Source organism: Cinclus cinclus, chromosome Z (genome assembly GCF_963662255.1).
Source record: "Cinclus cinclus chromosome Z, bCinCin1.1, whole genome shotgun sequence".
Taxonomy (NCBI): domain Eukaryota; kingdom Metazoa; phylum Chordata; class Aves; order Passeriformes; family Cinclidae; genus Cinclus; species Cinclus cinclus.
In genome coordinates, this window is record NC_085084.1 from 25,697,233 (window position 1) to 25,723,539 (window position 26,307).

At 40.1% G+C, this 26,307-nt stretch overlaps 1 protein-coding gene across 1 annotated transcript in view; it reads right to left on the reverse strand.

Annotated features, from left to right (window-relative positions):
* CAMK4 (calcium/calmodulin dependent protein kinase IV) overlaps positions 1 to 26,307 on the reverse strand; it is a 152,446-nt gene that overhangs the window by 54,203 nt on the left and 71,936 nt on the right. Inside the window, exons 3-4 of the mRNA XM_062513013.1 lie at positions 4,918 to 4,980; positions 4,306 to 4,388 (exon numbers count right to left, since the gene is read on the reverse strand). Of these exons, the coding sequence (XP_062368997.1) occupies positions 4,306 to 4,388; positions 4,918 to 4,980 (146 nt within the window). The remainder of the gene's footprint in view (positions 1 to 4,305; positions 4,389 to 4,917; positions 4,981 to 26,307) is intronic.

The following is a 26,307-nucleotide window of genomic DNA, read 5'->3' on the forward strand; positions in this document are numbered from 1 at the left end:
TAAAAGAAGAAAATATGAGTTTGAACGAACAGTTAGAGGAAATTACATGAAACGTGAACTGGAAGTGAGTCAAGAGACTGCCTGCTGTAAGCACAACTTTTAGATTTTGGTGCACTTAATAATGAGATGAAAGAAGAAACAGAAGGGTCTGTGGTCCAAAAGCTGAAGTAAAAACAAGAAGAATGTATGGATTGACATTTTTATCTGAAGTGGAAAAAACAAAAACTGTTTTTAGCAATCTGCAGGTATTCTGACTAAAAAGAAGTTGAAGAAGAGTTGAATTTTTTTGCTGAAATTCATATTTGAAAAGGAGATATACTGGTGATTCAGCTGAAAGACAATAGATATGAATAAAATTTGAATAGAAAAAAACAATTTCAGCAAAAGGTAGCCCATAAAAGACAAGATATCAGATTGTGCTTTTGGGCTCACCATTGCTGGAACAAGGCCTTATCAGAAGAATATCCCTGGGCGCTGTGTAAAAACATTACTAGTTTAAGCAACCTGTCTGTTTTAACATGCACAAATGAAAGATGAGGGCCAAGGAAATGTCAGAAGTATGTCCAAGCACTAGGCTGGAGATGCAGAACACTTACAGAATTCTATTTAATGAATTTATTACCAGTTAATTTAGACTTGCTGCATTTTTCTCTCTGTCCTTGTAAATTCTTCCACTGGTCTGCCACTCTCTGTCATTCTTTGCCACAAACTCTTTATCACTCCTCACTTGCTGGGTTGGCAAAAATCATCATGTTCGTTGGCAGTAAATATTCTAATTTACATGAACTTCTCCAGTTTTGAGTAGCTATATTTATTGTATTTGGAGTGGTATGTAGGGTATGACCTACAATGTGATTTATGAATTCTGAGAAACAGTTTTCTTTTTAAAAATACAGCCAAAATCAGTCTGTTTTGAGCTGTATCCACTCAGATGTCAAACTGATACATTTGTTTGAATTTATCTCCCTTTACTTAGCACAATTGAAAAATTGTCATAATGAGAGTTCATTTTAGCAATAACATGTATGATTTGACAGTAATGTTATGGTGAAGGAAGTGAATAATTTCATTACCCAGAACCTTTAGTTAGAGCGGCACAAAACCAGCAGCACACCAACAATGCCAATAAGATTCTAGAAAACTAATTGGATCTTGGGTATTTATAAAATCATCTTCATGATAAGAGGGATGTTTACATGGAATAACTTACTCTTCTGCAGCTGAAATACTATCCAGAAGAATGGGCATCTGGGATGGGAGAAAACTGGAGCAATACAACAGTTGATATAAAAGGTATCAGAATATTACAAGATTTAGCACTAACAAGCAATGAAAATGTTTGCGACCAGGAGGGCAAGACTGCTTGTCCAACAGGCCCAGTTGTGTCATTTGCTGATAGCTGATTGGAAAGGATAAGAGTAACTCCTCCAGAGTACAAAGGTTGCTTTGCTGTCTCTGTGTGGGTGGTGGTTTACAAATAAGGCAGTGTTGAGGGTTAGTTCTTTTTTTTTTTCTTTTTTTTCCCTCTGTGGAATTTTCCCCATTGTCATGCTAAGATACCTGTTGACTGGGCCCGGGTGACAAGGGGGAGGGGACGGGAGGGAAGAGGAAAAGCCCCGCGAGATTCAAACAGCCAGAAGAGGAAGCGGAAGGTTGGGCCTCGGCCCATTTCCCCCGCGGAGTTCGGACGAGAAGGACGATCGCCGCCTGTGTCCCATCCCAGCATCGGGAAACCACCATCGGACCCTGTCCTGCTGTCTTCTCACTGTGAACTACCACCATCCAGCACTCTACTGAGCACCAGGACCGACACCGTGAGTGGAGAGCTCTCTCTCCATCTCTCTCTCCCCCTGGGACAGCTCTGCCATCACCCCCAGCCCTCCTGCAGCTCTGCGGGACCTGCCTGCCCCCAGCACCGGGAACTGCAGCTCAGGGAAAAGGTGCCTGCAGCCAGAAAGGACTGGGACTGAGTTACTGTTCTCTTTGTGGGTAATTTCATAGCTGTTGTTGTTCTTGTTTGTCTTGTTAGATATACTAGTAAAGAACTGTTATTCCTACCCGCATATCTTTGCCTGAGAGCTCTCTTAATTCCAAAATTATAATAATCGGAAGAATCACATTTTCTTTCAGTCCAAGGGGAAGTTTCTGCTTTCCTTGGCAAACACCTGTCCTTCAAACCAGGACAGGCAGGTAAGGTATTCCAAACCCTGGAGGTGGTCCCAGGCCACACTGGGGTCCTGCTCACCCACACAGGGTCTCACCTTGAGGACAACCATGGGGTAGATCTCAAGACCTGGTCACAGGTCTCCCTCCACATCTGACACAGCTCCTCTGCTCAGGAGGAGATATTACAGGGTCATTTTCTTTCTCCTGCGATGGGAATCATACAAGCAGAGAAAAATGTGTGCACAAGGTCTCTGTCAGTCAGGACATTTCCTTCATGCATGGTAAAAAGATGTAAGAACTGAAAAGATTAAGCATGAGAGAGGAATCTGGCTTAAGGCAGAAAGCTAAATTCATCCTCCCTAAAACTCAGAGGGTAGCCATTGTACAGCACAATGCAAGTGTTAATCCTTTAGCCCAGCTTGGAAAGGGGAGACAGCTAATGTTTAATTGGAGTTGCTAATGCAAAACATCTTGGCTGCATATTTCTGTTTAATTATTTTTAGTTTAAGGGTGAAGAGTGAAGTTATATTCCTATTCCTATCTTAAGAACGGAAAATGATTTTTTTTTTTTTTTTTGGAAAATAACATGGTTTCCTGTTTCATTGCTTGTTGGGTCTTCTTCCAAATCACAGAGGTCTGTATTGACAAAGTTTCCAGGTCTGTTGTACATGGAGCAATGGAGGATGCAGAGTTCACATCTCCACAGTATTGATACTCATCTACAGCATCACAAGGGAGCCCTGCAATTCTACTGAGCAACTTTGCTTCTAGTCAGGATGACACACATCTGGTCCTAGCTGTCCAAACAAGTATCCAATCTTTTTAAAAAGATCAATCTGACAGTTCAAATCCCATAATCACTACTGAGTATAGATTATGGAATGTTGAAACTGTCAGAATATTAAATCCTGGTTTCCAGAAATAATGCAATTTCCCTTCCTGGATCCCATGAAGTCTTTCCTCTTCAGCTCTTCTATCACACAGATGGTTGCTGTTCACGAACCAAGAGTTTCACTGGATTACTTGCGTTTTGCCTTGGCAAAATCTCATCAAAGGCTCCTGTAGAGTATTCATCCCTCCTGAAAATGATTGAATCTGAAACCCATGTGAATATATATAGGGCTACATGAAAGGTAAGGCACTTTGATCAGGACCCTCTCCAGCTCAAGACTGGGCCCTCACTGGTTCTTTAACTTGCAGCATGTCTCTCCTCATTCCTTTGGCTGAGTACTGAGAGAATAATCACTTTTCTTCTGTCAAACTTAGGATGTCACAGTTGCTTTTGTTGCTCAGAAATAGCTCTTGTCAAGGTCATAGTATGAGCATGACATAAAAAACCCTTATGCTTTTATTTTTTTCAAATGGAAGATACTTTCAGACTGAATATTTGATGTGTGGTTTTTTAATATTCCTCTATGATACTAAACTTTAATTACAGAGCAAGGAAGATCAAACAACCTGTCCTTACATGAGTTAGGAATCACTAATGCCAGTAAGTTAATTAATTTACTCAAGCCAGTATTAAAGGTTTTTCTTATCACCTCTTGCTCCAAAAAACCCAAATCCCTACCAATACAATATCATCCCAATACTATTACAGACTCAACTCACTTTATGCATATGCACTTATTCCAGAAGCATTTACATCCTCATGAGCAAAAACCTTCAGAACTCAACAGATGCCTTTGTAGCAAAACCATAAACACAGTGAATACCAAGGAGAATTTCTTTCTTGTTAGTCTGCTTACGAAAGTTTTATTTGGCATAACACTATCCTCCTGGCTGGCTGATTGCCACCTAATATGTTTTATGGTGAGATTTTGCCAGTTTTTCTCATCCTTTGTCTGGTCTAACACACTTGATGCTGCGTGCCTGCTGAGCACCTTACTTCCACATTTACTGGCTAATTCCTCCATTTTCAATTTGTTTGTTTTTCCCCAAAAAGTATCCTGATAATTACATTTCCAAAGGCACTTTAAAAGTTATTTGCTGCAGACATTTATTCATGTGAATTAATCATATGCTGGTGAAATATTTCCAGTAATTACTAACACAGGGTTTACATACAGAGAAGAAATTTGAACTCTAAACATCCCTGGGAAAGGAAGCTACTGGGAGAAGTGTGTACAGGTAACTTACCTGTCAAATAATTCTCCACCAGTGACTAGTTCCAGAACAAGACTGATTTCTGTAGGGGTCTCAAATATCTCCTTCAGTTTTATCTGGCAAAAGATAACAGAAAGTATTTCCTTTACTTATTTGTCTTCTTGCTGAGCATATCTGAAGGTCAACAGTAGAACACAAACAACAGCTGGGAGAGTTACCTTGTTCTCTACCAATTTTTTTGCTAGTGTTTTTTCTCTCTTTTTTTTGGACTTTTTGGTTATTCTCATACCTCAGTAACCTCTGTGAAATACAGGAGTTTAAGAGACCATCTGCCAATCTCTCAGAGAAACCAGAAAGTAGGACCTTTCCTACCCCCCCCCAGGACTGAAAACACCAATTTCTACTTTCATTTGCAGAACTTCTTTCACATAGTTTCTCACTCAACTCTGTAACATCAATGTTTTATCTTAAAATGAAAGCATAACTCAACAATGTTCATTAAAAAGCTGCCAGCATGCCTGCTAAGAGAACCTAGAGTTTTAATCCAGGTCTGTACAGGTGAACAACAACAGTTTTCTCTCATAAACAGAAAGTATTAAAAGCCAAGGAAACAAATATGGAGTGAAAGAACATGGCTAAACTTACAATGTTGGGATGTGAAAGGCGAAGAAGAACTCCAATTTCAGTGCGGACAATTTTCTTGTCTACCTGGTTAAAAGTGGGGAGGGAAAAAGAGAAAAAAAATATTTTCATGTTCAGCATAGAAACTTCTTGATGAATCACAGATGGCTACATACAAATAGCACTTCTAGATCTCCCAGAAGAGTGAGGTAATATGAGACACACAAGTCAAACATACAGTAAAGAGCAATTTTCTGTTAACAAGAGATGGATACTATAACAGAGAAATATACATGTGAGTCACACAGGAAGTACAATACAGAAAAGTATCTGAAAAAGGTGGGAAAATTCCTATTTTTACTCAAGTTCTGACCTTATCTATTGAGACTCATGTTTGTTGAGTTTATGCTAGGATCGCTTTCGTTTAGCACACTGTCCATCAGCTGTGATGGATAAGGTTTCTGCATGTAGGATGTGCTCATCAAAGTAGTGTAACTTACTGCTTAGAGCAAAAAAAAGTGATGCAAAGGTCAAATACATCCAGCCACGGAGTATAAGGTTTAACCTCAATTTGCTTCAATTATCTCTGACAGAACGATCTATTAATTCCAATTATTGGTTAAACCTCTGAGAAGATTGCCCATTCTCTTTTCAAATTGTAGTCTTCAACAATCCAGGCACAACTTAGATTATTGGGGGACATCAGTCATTTCTCACAAGAAATGCAGAGCTAGGGAATATTTCATTCAGGAAAGAAAAATGCATCTCTCCTGGAACTAGAATGCTTAAGCAAGCAAGAATGGAAAATGTTTGTAAGCAAATTATGAATGCCTTTATGTTTCTAAGGCAATTAATACATTTATGAGGAAACTATCTGGTTTGCAAATATCCTCCCAAACCCTAGAGAAGTCCTGCACTGATGACTCAGGAGGTTCTGAAATGAATGAGAGTCAGCAAGTCACTGTGTGGTTCAAAACTGATGACATACATCACGTCAAGCAGAACATTTTGAGAGAAACTTCCACTGCTTTTTGTTTTTTTAGTGTAGGCTTTTTATGAAAGGCAAGTTTTGGTTTTGGTTTTGGTTTTTTACATCAGATGGGAAATGAATGGCAGTCATAATATATAAACCTTTAAAGGGGACATAAAATTACCTTCAAATTCTTAGTGAAGAATGGAAGTTTTTTAATTACCTGAAAGAATATAGCTATTTATTTTTACCAGCATCAACAAAATTCAGGTATCCATTACATTCAGAGCTCCAGGATGGGCAGAATTAGTTTTCTTCCTTGTGCCAATCAGGGATGATTCCAGCTTAGTAATTCCAGCCACAGTGCTCTGACACTGGTGTAAACGAGTAGAGAACTAGAGCCCTCAGGGCTCTCTTAAAATTTACTGACATACAATCTCTTCTAGTGGCTCTGCCAGGAAGCAAAATGAAGCAAGAAAAACCAACTCTGGACAAGGACAAATTCAGTACACGTAAGAAGGAGCAGAAATCAAACACTGAAAAGGAATGAAATATTCTATTACCTGAACATCTAATTGAAGGTAAATAATATGGCCAATAACAGAATCATCATGGAGCAAAACACTTGCTCAGGGATCAAACTCAGGACGCTATAAGGTTGTCACCAATGCATGCTTTATAAATGTTTTTGCTTTCTATACCAAGTGCAAAAAACAAATGCCTTTTCCTGCTACATAAACACTGAGCAGCAGATTTGAGGATAGGCTCCTGTGAACTTTCCCTAAAATGCTGCTAGCACCAGCGTGTGGCCTTGCTCAGTTTTAACATCTCCTTGACATCACTCTGGGTGACTTCAAGGAGTGCAAACGTACAGCAAAGGCCTCCAAAAGTCACTGTTGGGCAGCAAAGGGCTTTGGATGATTCACACAGTAATGAGTGTTGTGACTGTTTTCTCACACTTTGCACCTCAGTCAGGAACAGAAAAATTAATGTACAACTGTGCATGGACAGTGATATCCCCAGGAGAGCACTTTAGACTGAAAAATTTGCCTTATCCAGAAGCAGGGACATAGACTGAACAACTCACAGGTTTTTCCCTGCAGTTTTGAAAATGTACAGAAAAGATTGTTCTTTTGGTACTGAGCAATTACAAGTGAATAAACAACATAGGCCTCCTCTTACCTTGCAGGTAGCAATTAATTAAATGAAAACATGGACTAAGGCTCAATTTTAGGTTCATGGTTTTACAGATATTTACTCTGAAACTGTATGTCAATTCCTCTGCGATCAAGTTTGTGACCTGACACACAATAGCAGATTTTCACACTTTCTCAGATGATGGTATAAGGTACCTCAAAATTCAAGACGGTAAGATACAATGGCAAATATGCCTCAGAGAAACACTTAGGACTGTTACGTATTTTTATTTTACTACAGAAATGGGCATGTATAGGTGATATGAATTGTTCCAGACTACAAACAGGGACATACTTAGTCATGACAATTCATTACAGACAGCCTATTTTATCACTTTTATTTTCTTACCTTCTCCTACACCAAGTACAGATAGAATTATGCCAACACTTACCTGGTTTCAGCTTCTACCAAAAAAAAAAAAAAAGGTGCTTATTTATACCAGGGTCAAACCTGGCTTATTTTTACTTTGGGCAGGAGTATCAGCAATTCAACTACTTATATTAAACTTTCTCACCATCACCCTATCAAATAATTTCCTGACAAAAATTATTTACTAGGATGAGAGTCAGGCACCTCACTTTAGAGTGTATGTTGCTATAGTAACAATTTCTAAAACTTGGATAATTTAACCAAGACATGCCATTACCACAAATGTTTGGGCAAATTAAGTATGTTGGGCTAGATCAAATACAGTGGTATTTAATATATGTGTATGTAATAGCTGATCAAAATGAGGTTGTGAAACTCATTATTTTGTCTCCTCTTTGGATGAAATTTAAATAGGCAGTACAGTGCTTGAAAGCTCTCTGAGCTTTCCTTAAGTTAGCATTACTCACAGCAGCGTCAGTGAGACACGTGAGTATATTACAGTGAGGAATAATGGGATCAGCAGAACTGGTCTGTTTGTGAAGTGAAAAAAAACAATCAAATGTTAACTTTGAGAGGTTTCATAGTTCCTCTGCTTTAGCAATTACCTTTCTATCCTTTATTCTTTGCTTTTAATCCATGCTAAATGGACTAGAGTAGGCTCTTGGTCAAATATTTTGCCAGTATAATTTGATTTCTATTTAAATGATTACTCTGTGTGAAAAACATTAACTCTGTGCCAGGTCGTATAAACGCCTGGTTGGGTGATTTTAATGCTGGTGCAATTTTACTGAGCTGTATTTTCTGTCTTTGTAAACTTTAAATTGCAAGTAATCAAGAGGCATTTGCTGTGATAGGCCTGCAGAGCAACAACCTGCTGTGGAATGCACATGTCAATTTGAGAAGTAATTTGACAGGTACACACAAGTTATTTATCATACCTTTGTTAAAAACTGGGCCAGGAGACAAAGCTCCTTTTCAAAGGCCTTTATTAGGACAGCTGTGGGTGGGGGAACTCAAGGGGCTCACGCCATTGCTGCTCCCACGGGATGCTCCCACGGGATACCACTGAGGAGGAGGTGCAAGTTGAATCCACTGCTCACGCTGCAGAGTCGGGGGTTCCGTCCTCACAGAGGTTCCCAGGAACTCACTTTGGCACGCATAGTCTAGGGGGTGCCATCCTGTCATGGTGCTTTCCAGGTGGTGATGAGGCGACTGCGGGAAGATGGAAATTATCCACGTGTAGCCTGATGTTCTGCACACCTAATGGTGTCTCTTGTAGATTTAGATCTCGTGCCTGCTCATTACTTTTAGGAGTTTTTGGTGTTAATCAAAGTTCCGTCTTAGAGCTAAGCATCATGGTAGTCTCTCAATTTGTTTATTATTGGGTGGCGTCAGTGGTTTGATGGGCAAGTGGGAAGCAGCGGAGGCCTTTCTTGATGGAAGGTAAGGGGGAAACTGAGGATACAGGAATTGTGGGGGAGGGCACAACTCGGAGTTCAAGGGACTGAAAGCGGGGAGTACAGATTCAACAAGAACAGCCTAAAACAAACTGTAAGTAACAACACAACACTCCAGCAACGCAACACATAATACCCAACCAGACATGTGCCACAGGCTGAGGTTTATCTATTTCACCTTCATTGCTGACCCTGCTTGAAGATTTCACTGTCATAAGCCAAAAAAACCCAAACAAAGTTGTTAGATGGCCTGTAATTATTAAAACACACATGTTTTCACAGATTACCTGTGGAGACACATGGAATACTGAAAGGCAGAAAATCTGCAAGAACTGCTTGTAGGTGGTATAAAGCCACTGCCTAGTGCTGTAGCTTCCAGTGCTCCTCAGTAAACTTTAGCAAGCAAACCAGGAGCTGTGACTGTACCACAGATAAGCACCTGCATGCTGGCTTTAATCTAGCTAAATAAAGTACCTGACGCAGCAAAGATCTAAAAGCCTGAACTTGAGAGCAAGCGGCAATCTAGGGATGCTGCTTCCTTAATTTATAATAAAGCATTTACATTAAAAGTGTGAACATTCCTGGATTATTCCTAGTCTTTGTCTCTCTTGTTATTTCACTTCAGTAGAATTAGTTATTTATCTCTTTTACAGATACGTATCTGCAATTACCCTGTCTTTGAAATTTCATACTGGTCATACAGAAAAGGAGCACTAGATTTATATTGAGTGTATTTAATATTTTTGAAATTCAGATTATTTTGACAAGAGAAAGGAATGGAAAATTCCTTAATGAAAGCACAGATTCTTCCATGTTTCCATGCCCCAAGATGGTGAGGTGGAGAATGCTAAAAACCACTGACATGTAAAAGTGTTGTTTCTGTGCGAATTAAATGAAACAAGAGAAAATGAAGCACTAATTTACACAGATTAATCCAGCTGCTGCTTTGCAATATAGCACTATCCTAAAAACAGGTGACCAGCAGATGTTCTCTGTACTCTCAAACTTAGTAGAGAGCAAAAGGTAGACCACATTCCTCATCCTGCAAGTTCAGTCTCTGCTGTTCTCCTTCCCCTGGGCACTGTAGGAGGCAAAGGGGCACATTTGCCCAGATGTGACAACTGTGCAGGCTGGGTGATAATACTGTGCCCAGGCAATGGGTGTGAAGAAACCGATGTAGCACATCTCTTGAGGAGCTTCATAGCACTGCCCACCTCAGGGAGCCTATTCACACCAGCTCTGTGCAACTCCTTAATTAATATTCTACTTTTTGACTCACATGAACACCTCTTATATGAGCAATGAATTCTTTATTGTTGGCAGGTCAGGCTCTATCTGCTTCTCTGCACTTACAGGGATCACTGTACAAGGCTTTATTAGCTTGACACTACACTATTAAAAGTGCTTCCAAGAAACAAAGTTTTATTTGCTCATACAGTAACTGTTCTGAAGCCTAAACCTTTCTTTATTTTATGGCATCAGTTGCTAATTACCATTTATAATTTTGCCATTGTTTTGGCTTTTCACAGTTACGCTGAAATATTAAAACCTGTACAGACAAAGACTACACACAAGCTGTCTGTTCCTGGATAGTCTAAAAGATATGTTCCCAACTGTCCCAACTAAACACAGGAGTGATGGGTTATCCAGGCTCTCTTGAGAGGTTTGAAGAAAATAGAAATAGGCTTGAATTTAAAGACTGAATTTAAATAAATCTTCACAAGAAGAAGTTTCAAAGAAGATATATTCTATGCAGTTTAAGGTCTTGCTTTTCAATTTCAGAATGTCCAGAATTACAGGAATTCCAGTTTATATATAGAATATCTTCTCACAATGTCTTCAAGTCAAGACTTCAAGGATAAAGCACTTTAAAGAAGACTTTCTGAATGTGCTTTTATATCTTGATAAAGATGGATAATATTGAAATAATCTGATCTCATCTATGTATCAACACAAGAGACAGATGTCAGTCTTCAGCATAAGTGATAAAGAATCATGGTGGTTACAAAAAAGTAGTATGACAGAAAAATCCCAGGACAAATGAAAATAGATACATGATACTCAGCCCACTTCTCTGAACTACTCGGATGTAATTCAGTAATCAGCATGGCAGTAGACAGTAGGTAAAAGAAGGATTTTAAAAAACTGACCCTTCTGAATGAAAGGACACATCATTGTTCCAACTAGGACATTTATATAACAGATGTTCAGATGATTTGATTCATTGAATGACCTTTTTTGAATGAAAATAAGTTTCTCAAGTAAAGAATTCCTCCTGTGTTTTAGTGGCTGCTCTTAGTGGGACATTGCTTGACCTTCTCAGCAAGGTCTACAGCTCTCTCTTTGAACTTTTAAATTCCTAATGGACTAATATTATCTTTTAAAAAAACTGTTTGAAATAATCTTTTCATATTTTAAGCTGGCCAGCCTATTCTGGCTCTATCTACACTCAAAGAGATAGACACATGGGCTCTCTAAAGAGCACTATAAACAACTCAATAAAGCACAACAGCCCTGTAGTATCTTCCCTAAACTCAGCTGAGAGTTTTCACTGTGCACGCGTGCTGGTTTGGCTGGGATAGAGTTTATTTTCTTCACAGTGGCTAACATAGGGTTGATAGTATAGGTTTAAAATGTCTCTAAAATCATGTGAATTGTATAGATTTAGGGGATGGTAAGAAAGGTTGGGTCTAGCAGGCCTGGGAACGGGAACTAGGCACCGGAAATGAATTAGATCAAGTGAAACTGCACCTGTGTATTCATCATATGATAAATTATGTGATTCTTTGGTAGTTGAATAGTTATTGTTTAATTGTAATAAGAATCACGAGAAAGACATTTGGGGGACCTGATGAAAATTATGAGAATTCATGCTTGGATAAGATCAATGTATACAATAGAACAATATGGGTTCAATAATTAATATATAGTTATATAATAAAAAGGGTATAACAACATGTCCATCTCGAATCCAAGTTGGAGTCAGATTTGGGTTTGTACCCCGGCTCCCAGAGTTCTTTAATAAAAGCACCTGCATATAATCATCCTGTGATTAAGTGTTTCCATGCTGACATTTTGGTGACCCAGATGGGCCCTTGTGAGCACTGCTGAGGACCCTGTGACCCACTCACGCTCCAGCCGGCACTGAGGGATTCTCGGGGAGCCCATTGGAACTGGGACCCCCCGCTGCTCACAACGTCCCCTGGAGAAAGGTAAGGGGCTTTTAATCTGGTCTGGTCTGGTTGCCTACCAGTTAGATACAGCGAAAGCTGCACGTGGTTGGACTAAGGAATTCCTGGTATTACCTAGGCACCGTCCATCAGTCAATCACGAAAGCGTTGCAGGTTCGGCATCAGTGGTCTATTGTAGGTGTAACATGGAGAAGTTTAAATGGATTTTGGGCAGCAATGCCCCCATACCGCACACTTTTCCTTTGGGGTGCTTATTAGTACACTGGAAGGAAGGTAATTTTGGGCAAGAGTTACATAAGTGTTGCAGGTTTGACAACACTGGTCTATTGTAGCTGTAACATGGAGAAATTTAAATGGATTTTGGGTGGCAATGCCCCCACACTGCACTCATGTCCTTTGAGAGTGCTTATTAGCACATTGGAAGGAAAGTAATTTTGGGCAAGAGTTACGTAACATTGATTGATTATTGTAACACTTGGTGGACAAAATATGTCTTGCATATAAAATAAAAAAAAAATTTTAAAAAAGGAAAAATAAAAAAAAAGGAGAGAAAAAAGGAAAACGTGGCCGAAAAACGGGTCTTTGCAATCTGACATGATTTCACAGTTATTGATGTTTTGTAAACAGAGGGGAGATTGGATGAAGTTCCATACATTGATTTGTCTTTCTATTTGCAGGAAAAACCAGAGTGGCTGGCTGAGTGTGGGTTAATGATTGTTAAAGTACCTGAAAACAATAAGTGCATGGGTTGTGTCCAAGGGAAGCATTGTTTAGAACACCTGGCATTGGATGAAAGTTTATATCGGAAAATGATATGGATGGTGAATTGCTGGTAGCCCTCACAGCATCAAGGGAACCTGACTCTACGTCACCTGGCCCTATTTCACCTGACCCACTAACACCTCCCCTGCTGAAAGATACTCTCCTCCCTCACCTACTTCTGCTCAGGGATACCCTCCTCTCCCACCAATGCCTCCTTCACCTGCTCCTGTCTTTCTGTACCCTCTCTGCCATCTTCACCTGCCCCAGAAAATGACCAAGATGTAACTGTGATACAGAGACATGGGGAGGGTGCAAAAGGAGCAGACAGTGGGAGTGATGAAGATAAACCACTAACCCCGACAGCTCATTGGACACAATCAAAATTAGCCCCGGCTTGGTCTAAAACAAGAGAGGGTTTATTAAGATCAGGCAGACAAAAGAGAACTGTAATTGCCCTTTTGAGACAAGGAGTGGGAGTGGACAGACTGGTTTTTGTAAAGGTACTCTTTTCCCTGGGAGATTTAGTAATTTGGAAGCAGTCAGCTGGGACTTACAGAGAAAACCCTGATAAAGTGGCCAGAGTAGTGAAAATGATTCTGAAAACTCAAAATCCAGACCGGGATGACATCCAAGTTATATTAGATGCTCTAATGGACTCTACCAAAAAGGAAATGGCAGTTAGAGCAGCCAGGAAAAGGGTGAGAAATTTGCAATGGGCTAGTAACAGGGACTTTGGATTATAACTTTCCTACAGAGGACCCATTGTGGGATCCTAGTGGCCCATCTGGAGTGGATATGATGGGGCTAAGGAAATATAGAGGGTGGATCCAGGTGTGGGGGTTCAGGATGCTATGCCTGGGGCTGTGAATTGGTCCACATTATATGAGATCAGGCAAGAAAGGGGGGGAGTGTCCAGCTGCCTTTTTGGAAGGACTTGGGGAAGCAGCCAGGAAATATGCTGACCTCAGGGTAGACATAGAACAGGTGAAAATTCAGCTTGCTCTTGTCTTTCTTGGCCAGTCATGGGATGATACTGGGAGGGATTTGCAGAGACTGGGGGGGGAGTTAAGAAATTTAGACAAACTGCTTGAGGTAGCTTGGAAGGTTTATAACAATAGAGAAAAAGAGGTTAACAAGCATCAGGGGGGAAATCTCTTGGCAATAGTACAAGGAAATTCAAGGGGAGGTGCTAGAAGCAGACAAGGCAGAACTATGTTGAGGGGTAGGTTTGGCAAGGGCTGTGGAGGGCCAGTCATGCAAGGGTTGGGTTTGAATTAGTGTGCATATTGCAAACAGCATATTGCAAAAGCTGTACAGGTCAAACAGTATCCTACTAAACAGAAGCACAGCAAGAAATAGCAAAGACTATTGATAAATTCTTAAAATATTAAATTCTAAAAGAATGTGAATCAGAATATAATACACCAATATTCCCAGTAAAGAAACCCAATGGGGATTCTAGGCTAGTACAGGATCCAAGGGCAATAAATGAAATAACTAAAGACATTTATCCAGTACACATTGTTGACATCCGTAAAAGAGATATATAAATGGATTACTGTAATTGATCTAAAAGATGCTTTCTTCTGCATACTCCTTGACAAAGAAAGTAGGAAACTATTTGCCTTTGAGTAGGAAAATCCAGGAAATGGAAGAAAGACCCAGCTCACCTGGACATGACTACCCCAAAGATTTAAGAACTGCCTGACCCTATTTGGAAACCAACTGGTAAAGGAACTAGAGATCTGGACCAAAGAGGGGCAAGTACCAAGAGACCAATACCTTTTGTTGCAGTATGTTGATAATATACTGATAGCGACAGAAGAAAAGGCAACCTGCATGAAGGTAACAATTAAGATTTTGAATTCACTGGGAATGGGAGGATACAAAGTGTCTACAGAAAAGGCACAAATTGCCCAACAGACTGTAATTTACATGGGATGTGAAATCTCGCAAGGACAGAGAAAACTAGGTACCAACTGTATCCAAGCTATTTGTGCTATTCCAGAGCCCTGGAGTCTCCATGAGCTGCAAGTGTTCCTTGGGATGGCAGGGGGGTGTTGTCTGTGGATCATGGACTATGGGCTAATTGCCAAACCCTTGTATGAAGCTCAGAAAACGCAGCTGTTCACCTGGGGCAAACCACAGAAAGAGGGCTTCCTAAAATTGAAAGAAGCACTGACAACTGCTCCAAAGTTAGAGTTACCTGATCTGTCTAAAGACTTTCAGCTGTTTGTACATGAAAGGCTGCGATTGGCACTGGGAGTCCTGGCCCAATGTTTGGGAAGCTGGAAAAGGCCGGTGGGCTATTTTTCCAAACAACTTGAAAATATAAGTGCTGGATGGCCTTCATGTCTGCAGGCAGTCACAGCCACTGTAATGTTGATACAAGAAGCCAGGAAGTTCACGATGGGAAGACACATAAATGTCTATGGGCCACACATGGTAACCACTGTTTTAGAGCAAAAGGGGAGCCATTGGCTATCTTCAAGCAGGATGATAAATTTCCAGGTAATCCTGACCAAGCAGGATGATGTCACATTAAAGACAACTAACTTTTTGAATCCAGCCTTGTTCCTAGGTACCACAACTGAAGGAGGCCCATTAGAGCATAACTGTGTAGAAGACCTAAAAGGTGTCCCATTAGAGCAACCAGAGTGGGAGTTATTCACAGAGGGAAGCAGCTTCATGGAGAACAGAACCAGATACTCTGGATATATGGTAACAACAATCAGTGGAGTAGTTGAGGCAAAAGCATCACCACCAAACACATGTGCCCAAAAGACAGAGCTGATTGCCTTAACCAGAGCACTAGAATTGCGGGAAGGGAAAAAGGTGAACATAGGGACTGACTCAAAATATGCTTTTGAAGTAGTACATGTGCATGGAGCACTGTGGAAAGAATGAGGACTGCTGTCTTCTCAGGGTACACACATTAAACATCACGATGCAATCCTGCAACTAATAAAGGCAGTGCAAAACCCTGAGCAAGTCGCAATCATACACTGTAAAACAGACCAGTCAGGAGGTTCCAAAATTTGTGAGGGGAATCGAAAGGCAGATTGGGCAGCCCAACAAATTGCTCGAAAGGTGCAAACAGCAGTGGTATCTATACCTGTTAAAAATTATTGTATCTCAATTCAATTTGCCTCCAAAACTGAAATATTCAGCAGAAGACGAGAGACTGGTTCGTTTGCTGAATGCACAAAAGAATTCAGAAGGGTGGTACGTAACTACACAAGGGCAAATAGTGGTACCTCCCTTAATAATGAGAGAAGTTCTACAAGTTAAACGTAATAAATGTCATCGGGGTGCAGAAGCATTGGTAGAATTTCTAAAACAAAATTTAATCTCGGTACGAATGTCAACAATGGCAAAATCAGTAGTGACAAATATGAGATTTGCTTGAAAAATAGCCCAGTGGCCAGACAACAGACACAGCTAGGAAGAATTTGGGTAGGGATAGAACCTAGAGACTATTGGCAGGTAGATTTTGTAGAGTTACCAAGAACTCAAGGATACAAATATCTGTTAGTGGGGGTTGACACATTTTCTGGATGGCCAGAAACCCTTCCCTGTCACTCAAATCAAGCAAAAGAAACAGTTAAATGGTTACTACAAGAGATCATTCCCAGATTTGGGGTACCCATAGGGATATCATCAGATAGGGGCTCACATTTTATAGCCACAGTGGTAAAAGAAGTGAGTCCTTTAGTCCTTCAAGTGATGCATATTCCTCAGACTGAACACATCCATGTGGGAATTCTGCCAGTTACATCAATGTGTCTGCATTTGTCCTGTCAGGTGATTAAAAGTCTGGTAGCTGTTGGCTGCAAATACCTGGGTTTGTAGAAGCTGAAAGAGACTGATCTGGCTGCATGAGATAGGACTGTTAATCAGTTAAGTGTAAATTCTTCCATCAAAGAAGCAACACTACTGTTTCTGAAAATAAGCACAGCACATTTGCAGGGAAACCATCAGATTGATACAGAAAATTCATGTGACTGTATGAACTTCAGCACAGTAAATCACCCTGACATACCATATTAACAGGCACTGCATGTTAAAATGCATCTTAGAATACATGGTTTCAGTAGTAAAGGTGACCAAATGCAGGTAACATTCCCCAAGGACACACAAACCACTGTGAATAGGTTCTGCTAGTCACCCACATTAACTTGGTGGCACCACCACAGGGTGAATGGATAGGTTCAGAGCCACTTACAGTTTGTACAACACTGGTCATTTGCAACAGCATATTTTATGTGAGAGTACAAAACAAGTTATATGTTCATTAGAATAAGCCTCATTATAGGCTGTGTTCTAACTATGATCAATTTGGTTGTTATTTCTTTCCCTGTCTCATTATTACACAGATTTCTGCAAATATGTTAGATAATTGTTGAGCAGTTTATGCAAACAAATTCAAGCCTACTAGGTGTTCATGAATTGCTCACTTCAGCTATTCACTATTTATACTGTGTTACTGCCATTGTTACTGTTCCCAGAGCTGGGTGGAAGAGGACACTTTTAAGACACAAGAACAATGTGCAAATCAAAAGTAAGCACTTCTTTTGTATTTATCAAAATAGGTGCATTTATGGTTGTATTTATAAATTTGTATTTGTCATCTTCTTGTATACTCTTGCTTTTCACCTATAACTGGTGAATTAAAAAAATCCAAAAAATTTTCTGTCTTCTCAGTGAAAATTTATTAATCCAGCTTTTATCCTGGGTGATGCATCCAGTGTTAAACATCTTGGATTCACATTCACACCACCCCTCTGAATAAACAAATTGCCACATAAAAATTAGAAATGGAGAGCTACTAAGTGATAGGACATTTCCTGCCATGATGCACAATATTTTGTCTAAAAATCACTCAGAATTCTCAGGAGCCCTCAGCTGCATGATAAAGATCTGGAATACATTATATCTGCTTATATCATTAGCCAAGTGCCATGCTTGCTGCAAGTTAAGAAATTTCATATGGATAATAAGCTGGCAGAGCCATCCTTTTCTCAATTCAACTTGTATGACTTCACTGTTACCCAATGAGGGTTTGGTGCATCAAGGCTACCATTAATATTATAATCTCAATCGCAGATATAAAATAATTCCTTGTGATCAATGAAACAGTTTTCTCTAGGCTGGAGTTATTTTTCTTCATAGTAACCTGTATGGGGCTACCTGCTTCACTGGTCCATTTACAAGCAGTTTGTCTTGGTTTGAAAGACAGGTATCTGCTAGGGAGGGCAGTGCCTCCCTTTGGAATGGAGAATTCAAATTCCCTCCCTCCAAATTATTATAATTTAGAAAATTAAAGGGGCTTTCAGGCAGAGGTCTGGGAATAGGAATAGCAGTTCTTTACTAATATGTATAGCAAGAGAAACAAACGACAATAATAACTACAGCATTAAAAGTAAACAGAACTAGGGACCTTGAGGGGCTTTGTTTACAACACCCGGGGCAGTCTGATTCTAGTGCGGAACTCCGAGAGCACGAAGCTGGAGCAGTGGAAAATCCTGGGCTGGTGGTAACAGTCCAGATTAAGCAGTCTAGTTGAAGCAGTGATCTCGTAGAGACGGTCTGGTCCTCTGTGAGACCTTTGTCCCCTGCAAAAGATCTAGTGGGTAAGGGCCCAAATCCCACATTATATCCAGGTGAGGATCCTTGGCTCCTCCCTCTGGGCGGAGCATATCACAATGGGATGCAGTAGGTCCGTGATTGCCCATTAACAGAGATGGCTCCTGGAGGGAGTTATCTATGAGTCATGGCAAGGCATTGATGGGCCCTTTAACAGTTCATGAAGGTGGTGATAGAATAGATTTTGGGCACATCCTGGACTGTAACCTAGGACACAGTTACACAGATGACAGGTAGAGAAGGCTTAGTTGTGGTGCTGATGCTCAAACGAGGTTGTTCTATTCAAAATATCTCAGATGGGATAAAAGCAAGTCAGGTGCAACTTAAGTCATGGCCATTTCCTTTTCTGAACCATCCTGAATCTCTCAGCCTGCTGCTCAAATGACCCCTCTACTAGGAGGCTTGCAATGTCTGGATTCCAGTCCGTTCTTCTGGTAGGTCAGTCCCAAACACTGATAACAAGGAGTCCTGAAGCAATTTTTGTGTTGCTTGATCCAGAACCTGTAATTCTACACTTACAGGACTCATACACATGGTCACTAAAACTACTTTGGATTTACAGGTTATATACCTTCTAATCTGAATAATTTAAAAAGCCAGTGGAGGCTCAAAGGAAAACAGAGAAGATTCCCTTGCAGAAGATTTTCAGGGACTGAAAACGAGAAGTATTTTATATAACTGGGAGATGATACAGAGAAACATATAGAAATGGTGAGATGATTAAGAAAGTTAGGCAGACGTGAAAGCAAGCCTTTGTAACTAATCTAGAGAGTTTGCTTCTTAGATTAGAAACTGTGATCTGAGATTTTCTTGTTAGCTGTACTTGTCAACAAATAACAGTATAATTTACAGGACTGCTTTTGTTCCTATATCACTCCAATGCCAGCAGAGGATGTCTCAGCTATATTAGTGGCAGCATGTTAACTTGCCTCCTCTGCCAGGAACTTTGAGTTGTGCTGGGAAAAAAAGGAGAAGTGACTGAACAGATTGAAAGCAGAAGGAATATGCAGTGACTTCCCTCCCCAACAGGCCACCCATGAATTGAGAGCAAAAAGTGCCACAGGGTGCCTTTCATATTCGATCCTGTGTTCCCTGATGCTTCATACAATTTAAGAGTAAATGGAGGGGATGCTGAAAGAGGACAATTGTAAACTATATGAACCTGAACCAGAATAGGTGAATATTTTAATTTCAGGAGACTTTATGTCTCCCCTTATGGCCAGTGAAGTGGCATGCAGATTCGGCAAATCCCACAATATCTGATCTAAAATCTACCTCTGGTGCCTATTGTGAGATTTGGGTGCAATTTTGGTATTTGAGAAAGAGAAAAAAAAGAAGAAAATCAAAACTGCAATCCCAACTGAAGACCCCATAGGTGTGGGGATGAGAAGACAGATTTTACCTGTGAAGAATGCAGGGCTTACTTGTTGGTGTGCTATGAACTGTGGTACAACTGCTTAGATTCAAATACTTTACAGCTCTAGCTCCTATGGTCCTCATCCATCAAACACAGAAATGCTAATGTGTGTTCTCACCGTGGTGTTGCAGCTGCAACACAGTAATTAATAGTCCAAAAAGAATAACTGAAATTAGTTATAATGGTGAAATGAATTATTTTCCTGGACTTCTAATTAACAGATTTATGGCTTCTTATTTCTGGGAATTAGGTATTTTATCTTGAGGAATTATAACTTTTCTCAAAAATACTTGAAAGCCATATCATGGAGTTCTTTTGATTTGTATTTTCTTATATTGTTACATTCAAATTCTGTATCTACTTTGTTTACTACTCAATCCAGAAACCTACAGTTATTATCATGCTATTTCTTCTTGTAGCACTTTTATCACTTTACAAAGAGATGAAACCAATATGAATGTTATGTATTTTGCAGACAGAAATCTAAATTTCTGGAGGTTGATATTTGTGAGAGTGCTGCTTAGAAGCCCTCAGAAGTTAGCACATCATGTACTACATACACATAATTCTAACCAAAAAATTTGAAATCAGAACTGTCTTCAACAAATTGCAAAAGAAACTTACTTGGATATCACAGGACTGAAATACAAAATAATCATCTTATTAATGTCATTTCCTGTTGCTTATGGAAATACTTCCAGCTCTTTTCAACTGTACTGAAGACATTCCCAGGTGGAGATTGAAGTATCTGCTTGTTAAATATATGCAAAGTGTAAAGGAATAGCTTGCTGGAAATGAACAGCAGTATTTGAAGACTGCATAAAATGAAGGGGGAAGAAAAACAATGGAAGTGGGAAGGGTTTTTTACATTTGTATGAAAACAAGTTATTAGTTATTTTTTATTTATTCAGAGTTTGGGTTTAGCTGATATATTTTTAGTTGGGGTGGGGGATGGATCTTTTGGGGTTGTTTTGTTAGGGGATTTCTCCTTAAGAAAGCCCTTTTTTAGTGACTTGAATCAAGAACAAGTTTGGTTTAAAAAAAAACCTGTCATGAGCCTCACTCACACACATCAGTGCTGCAGCTGTCAACCGTCAGAATATTTGGCTTAGAAATTTGTATAGAACTTTAATTCTAGTCTTGAGAGATGCTCTTGTCAGGTGATATATCTCGAGGAAATCAGTCAAAGGTGCTGCCTTCCTGATTCCTCAAAGAAGCTTCTGTAACAGAGCCCTCAGATTGTGCTGCTTATGCAGCTGCTGTGTTGATTTTCACCTTTGCTTTTCCATTCCTCCCTACATGTGGTTGCTCCTTCTCCTAAAGACATAAATAAATGAAGACCACCTCAGCCAAAGAGCATCTACTTTATCTGGAAATAAGCCAGTTTGTGAAGTAAGAGCATGATGATTTACAGAATCCTTGGTATAATAAATCCTCTCGTCTACAGATCTCAATGAGATTTGCCTCTCTGAGGGGATACAGAGAACTCAGCTTCAGAATAATAAACACAGGATGACACATTTTAAGTCATAAAATGCTCATGATTTATTCCAACACCTGAACTGCCAGCACTGGAGAAAACACTACCATTTCTTATCTTCTTCCCTCTTCATATTTTAGTGCATACAGCTTTTCCTTTAATTCATTACTCTATAGCTTAGAATGTCTCTCACCCCAGAAAAATAGCTGTCACACCTGTGATGATAGCATCACACCATACACATCGAAAAACAAAAACTTTCTTAAATGCAGAGGAGGAACACTTTCAGAGACCCTCAGCACAAGCTTCACAGACTCTCCACTTACGTAGAAACCTGGCCTCCTCTGCTCCATCAAGGTACATCTCCAGATTTCTTTAACAGGATGTAAATAATGAAAGGTTTCCAAAGAGGAAGGGTATAATCTCAGCATAGGCTAATATTTATCTCTGAACTACTGTTCAAAAATGCCATCCCTTTGGAGGCATTAAATACAGCCTCACAGAGCAAGAGTTTCTGGTCTACTCCCCATCTTGCTTCTCCATATATTTATGTGCACCCCAGGCACAGAGCTCCCCCAGGCTTGCTTAAAGCCATGGAGAAGACAAATCACTGCAACAGGAAAGGAGCAAGATATGCATGGATAGGTTGTTAGAAGAATACCATGGCTGAAATAATTTCACTAAGAGTTCCTGTCAAGCAATTCAGAGCTAAACTCGTGTCTTTTTTGGGTTTTGGGATTTTTGACTGAATTTATCACCTAAAGGACATTATCCCTCAGATTCAACAGAGCAATGTGTACAGTAGGTTGAGCTTCCTTGAGCAGCCTAACAATGAGTTGAGCTTTACACCTTCCTCTTTTTCTAAGATGATCTTTGTATTTCTGAAAAATTATCTGTAAAGACCAGAAATTACTGTTTCTGAGTACCTATAAATTAGGTAAGGAGAAAGATATGTAATACGCACACCGTCAGTTCTTAAAATTTTAACCAAAGTTCTGACTTATTCAGGAATAACGCAGCAATTTAATCTTAATGACAGAAAAAAACACTATTCTATATTAAGTGATGTTTACACAATAAAAATCTGCACTACACAGTATAATGCCTGCACTACACAATATAATACAATACAATGTACTACAGATTTTAAATAACTTTATGTACATAGGGAAAACGTTTGCAATGGTAGAAAGGGTTGGCTTTTTCCTTTTCTAAAAATTGCCCCGACACAATCTTTTTGTTCATTTATTTCTTTACAAGGACTGAAACATACAACAAATTTATTTTTCAGTTAAATTTCCATTTTCATTGACAGGTGTCTGATTTCATAGCTTCTAGAGCAAAAATCTATTGATAACTTAGGGCAGAAAATAAACGTTTTAGTTCTCTCTTATTTTGTAAAGTGGACTTGTACTTTTTAGACACTATGCATTTGATGGACTTCTACTCAAAAGCCATTTCTTTTGGATTGTAGTGAATCACAACATGGAAGCCAGACTCCCCTCACATGAGGGAAAGCTGAAAATAAACAGTGGGAAACTTAGAGTTTCACTGCCTTCATTGCAAGTAATTTTGACTGAACTTTTTGTCTCTCAGTAAAAACATAAGAGTGTGAACTGCACATATACCAGATGATGATGTGGATGAAGAAAAACCAGAAAACCAGGAAAAATAGTAGGTAGCACTGCAGTGGAGTGGTAATTAAGTGGTAGTTAGGAAATTACTGGTTCCCTTCCACCACAGTGGCCTGTGTGGTATGCATGTGTATGTGTGTGTATGTAAATAAATAACTGAAGAGAATGTGCAAGCTAGTTGAAAAAAACAGTCCTTTTTACTGTGTACTGATGTACAGTGATGTGCAGTTGACTTTTTCATGTATGGTTGCATGTGACACAATTCTTTCTCTTTTTTTGAAAAATTTGAAAAAAATCAGAATATTATACATAAATACTAGGTGAGGAAAAGAAATACCTTAAATAAACATATGAATCTGAATATGTACCACACATTTCCAATCTGAAGAAAAAAGGATAATGCATTAGCATGTCATACAAAATGGTGCATTGTGTCATGCTATTGCTTATTTGTCGGCTAAGCTTTATCACTCATAGATATCTGTCCACTGACAGTACTGACAGTTGCTGCACCAATAGTGTTGCATATATTAAATACAGATATAGAAAAATGTAGATATAGATAGCTATATAATTATAGATATATACACATAGATGTGTGTGTGTGTGTGTGTGTGTGTGTATACACAGTCGTATATCAAGTCTATAGAGAAACAAGCATATGGAGGCAGGAGACACCTAAAATATAAATCACATAAGACCACATGACAATACATAGAAGGTTTAATTTTATAGCCACAAACATACACCATTTTTTTCTGAAGGCAATAAAGGAACAATTTACTAATTCTGATTGTGCCAACTGTGATACACAAGTCTCCAACCATTCCTTTCCTACCCATTCCACCCTGATGCTTGTCTTCCTAATCAGTTAGGAAGGCTCAACCAAAGCAGCATCCCTTCAAGAGACAAGACCAAACATTTGCACGAACTTCTTGATAGCCACTTAACACCAGCAATTCATTGCAACAGAAAATGAAATTCCCAGCCAACTATATTCCCTGTAGAGTTGAAAATACATAGAGTTTAAAATATGTATCATATTAATAAATAATCTTCTAGGGTGCATATATAGGTATTTGTATATGTGTGTCTATAAAACATACATGCTTAGATATATATAACACAGAATCACATGGATTGAAAAGACATCCAGGATCATCAAATTCAGTCTTTGACCGATCACCACCTTGTCAAAGAGAAAGGAGCACTGAGTGCCACACTGCCATTTCTTGAATACACCTTCAGGAATGGTATTTCCAGCATGTCTCTGGGCAGCCCATTCCAATATCTAATCACCCTTCTGTGAAGAAATTCCTCCCAATGTCCAGCTAGAACCTCCCCAGCTACAGTTTGAGGCCATTAACTTCCATCCTGTCCCTTGTTACCTGGTAGAAGAGGATGTCCCCTCATCCCACTGCAACCTCCATTCAGACAGTTTTACAGACCAATAAAGTCATCTGAGCCTCTTTTTCTCCCAGCTAAATGCACCCAGATTCCTCACCTGCTCCTCAAAGGACTAACTCTCCTTTCCCAGCTCTGTTCCCTTCTCTGCACTTCAGTGTCTCTCTTGCAGTGAAGGACCCAGAACTGGACAGAGGATTCAAGATGCAGCTCTACCAGTGCCAGCACAGAGGGATGGTCATTGCCCTGCTCCCGTTGCCACACTTTTGCTCATCCCAGCCAGGTGCCCTTGGCCTTCTTGGTCACCTGGGCACAGCTGGCTGATGTTCAGCTGCTGTTGAACAGCACCCTCAGATCCTTTTCTACCAGGCAGCTTTCCAGACACTTTTCCCCAGCCTGTGGCACTACAGGGGTTGCTGTGACCCAAGAGAAAGGCAGATTGGGCAGACCTGGCGCTTGGCCCTGTTGAACCTCATACAAGTGGCCTTGGCCTATCAATCCAGCCTGTCCAGATCCCTCTGCAGAGCTTCCTTCCCTCCAGCAGATCAACACTCCAATCTAACTTAGGCTCATCCAGAGCCTTATGGAGGGTGCAATAAATCCACTCATCCAGGTCATCAGTGAAGATAGTAAACAGAACTGGGCCCAACACTGATCCTGGGGGCACACCACCAGTGACCAGACGCCAGCTGGATCCAGCACCATTCACCACCATTCTCTGGGCCCAGCCATCCAAACTGTTCTTAACACAGCTAAGAGTGCTCCTGTCCAAGACATGGACTGCCAGCTTTTCTAGAAGAGTACAGTGGGCAACAGTGTCAAAGGCCTTGCAGAAGTCCAGGTAGACACACCTACAGCTTTTCCTGCATTCACTAGGTGGGTCACCTGCTCACAGAAGAGATCAGGTTGTTCAGCAGGACATGCCATTCCTAAGTCCCTGCTGGCTGTGCCTGATCCCTTGTACTGTCCTGTTTGTGCTGTGTCATCACATTCAAGGTGATCTTCTCCATGATCTTCCCTGGCACTAAGGTCTGGCTCACAGGCCTGTACTTCCCTGCATCCATTTTCCAGCCCTTCTTGTGGGTGGATATCACATCAGCCAACCTCCAAATCGTGTGAGACCTCCCCAGTTAGGTAGAACTGATGATCAGTGATGCAGAGCAGCTTGGTAAACTCCTTCACCAGCTCCATCAGCACCACTGGATGAATCCCACCTGGTCCCATGGACTTGTGAGTGTCTAAGTGGCTCAGCAGGTCACTGCCTCCTTCCTTCTGGATTGCACAGGATCTGTTCTGCTCTCTGTCCCTGTCTGCCAGCCCAGGGGCTTGTTCCCTGAGGATAAACAGGACTTACTGTTGAGGACTGAGACAAAGAATCCATTAAGTACCTCAGCCTTTTCCTCGTCCTTGGTTCCACTGTTTGCCTGTGCATCCAAGAAAGGATTGAGATTTTCACTGGCCCCACTTTTGTTGATAAAGTATTTATAAAAACACTTTCCATTATCTTTCACAGCAGTGGCCAGATTGAGTTGGCTGAGTTCTGTTTGAGCTTTCACATTTCTAATTTTCTCTCTACATGACCAGCAACATTCTTGTACTCTTCCTGAGTTGTCTGTCCCTTCTTGTCAATGTGTGCAAATACATTTATATATATGTCTATATGTGCAAACATGAATGTAATTGAGACTTTTCAGATATGCCTTATAGACCATTATAATCTCCTTCAGACCATAACCCCAGATATCCAACCCAAATTATCCACAAGGGAAGCCTATTTATTACCTTTACATTTGCTCACTCTCCTTTCTGATCCACAGGCATAAAGTATCTGTTGTTCTCAAATAGTCTTAACTTATTTGTACAATTGGATTAATCCCAGCCCAACTA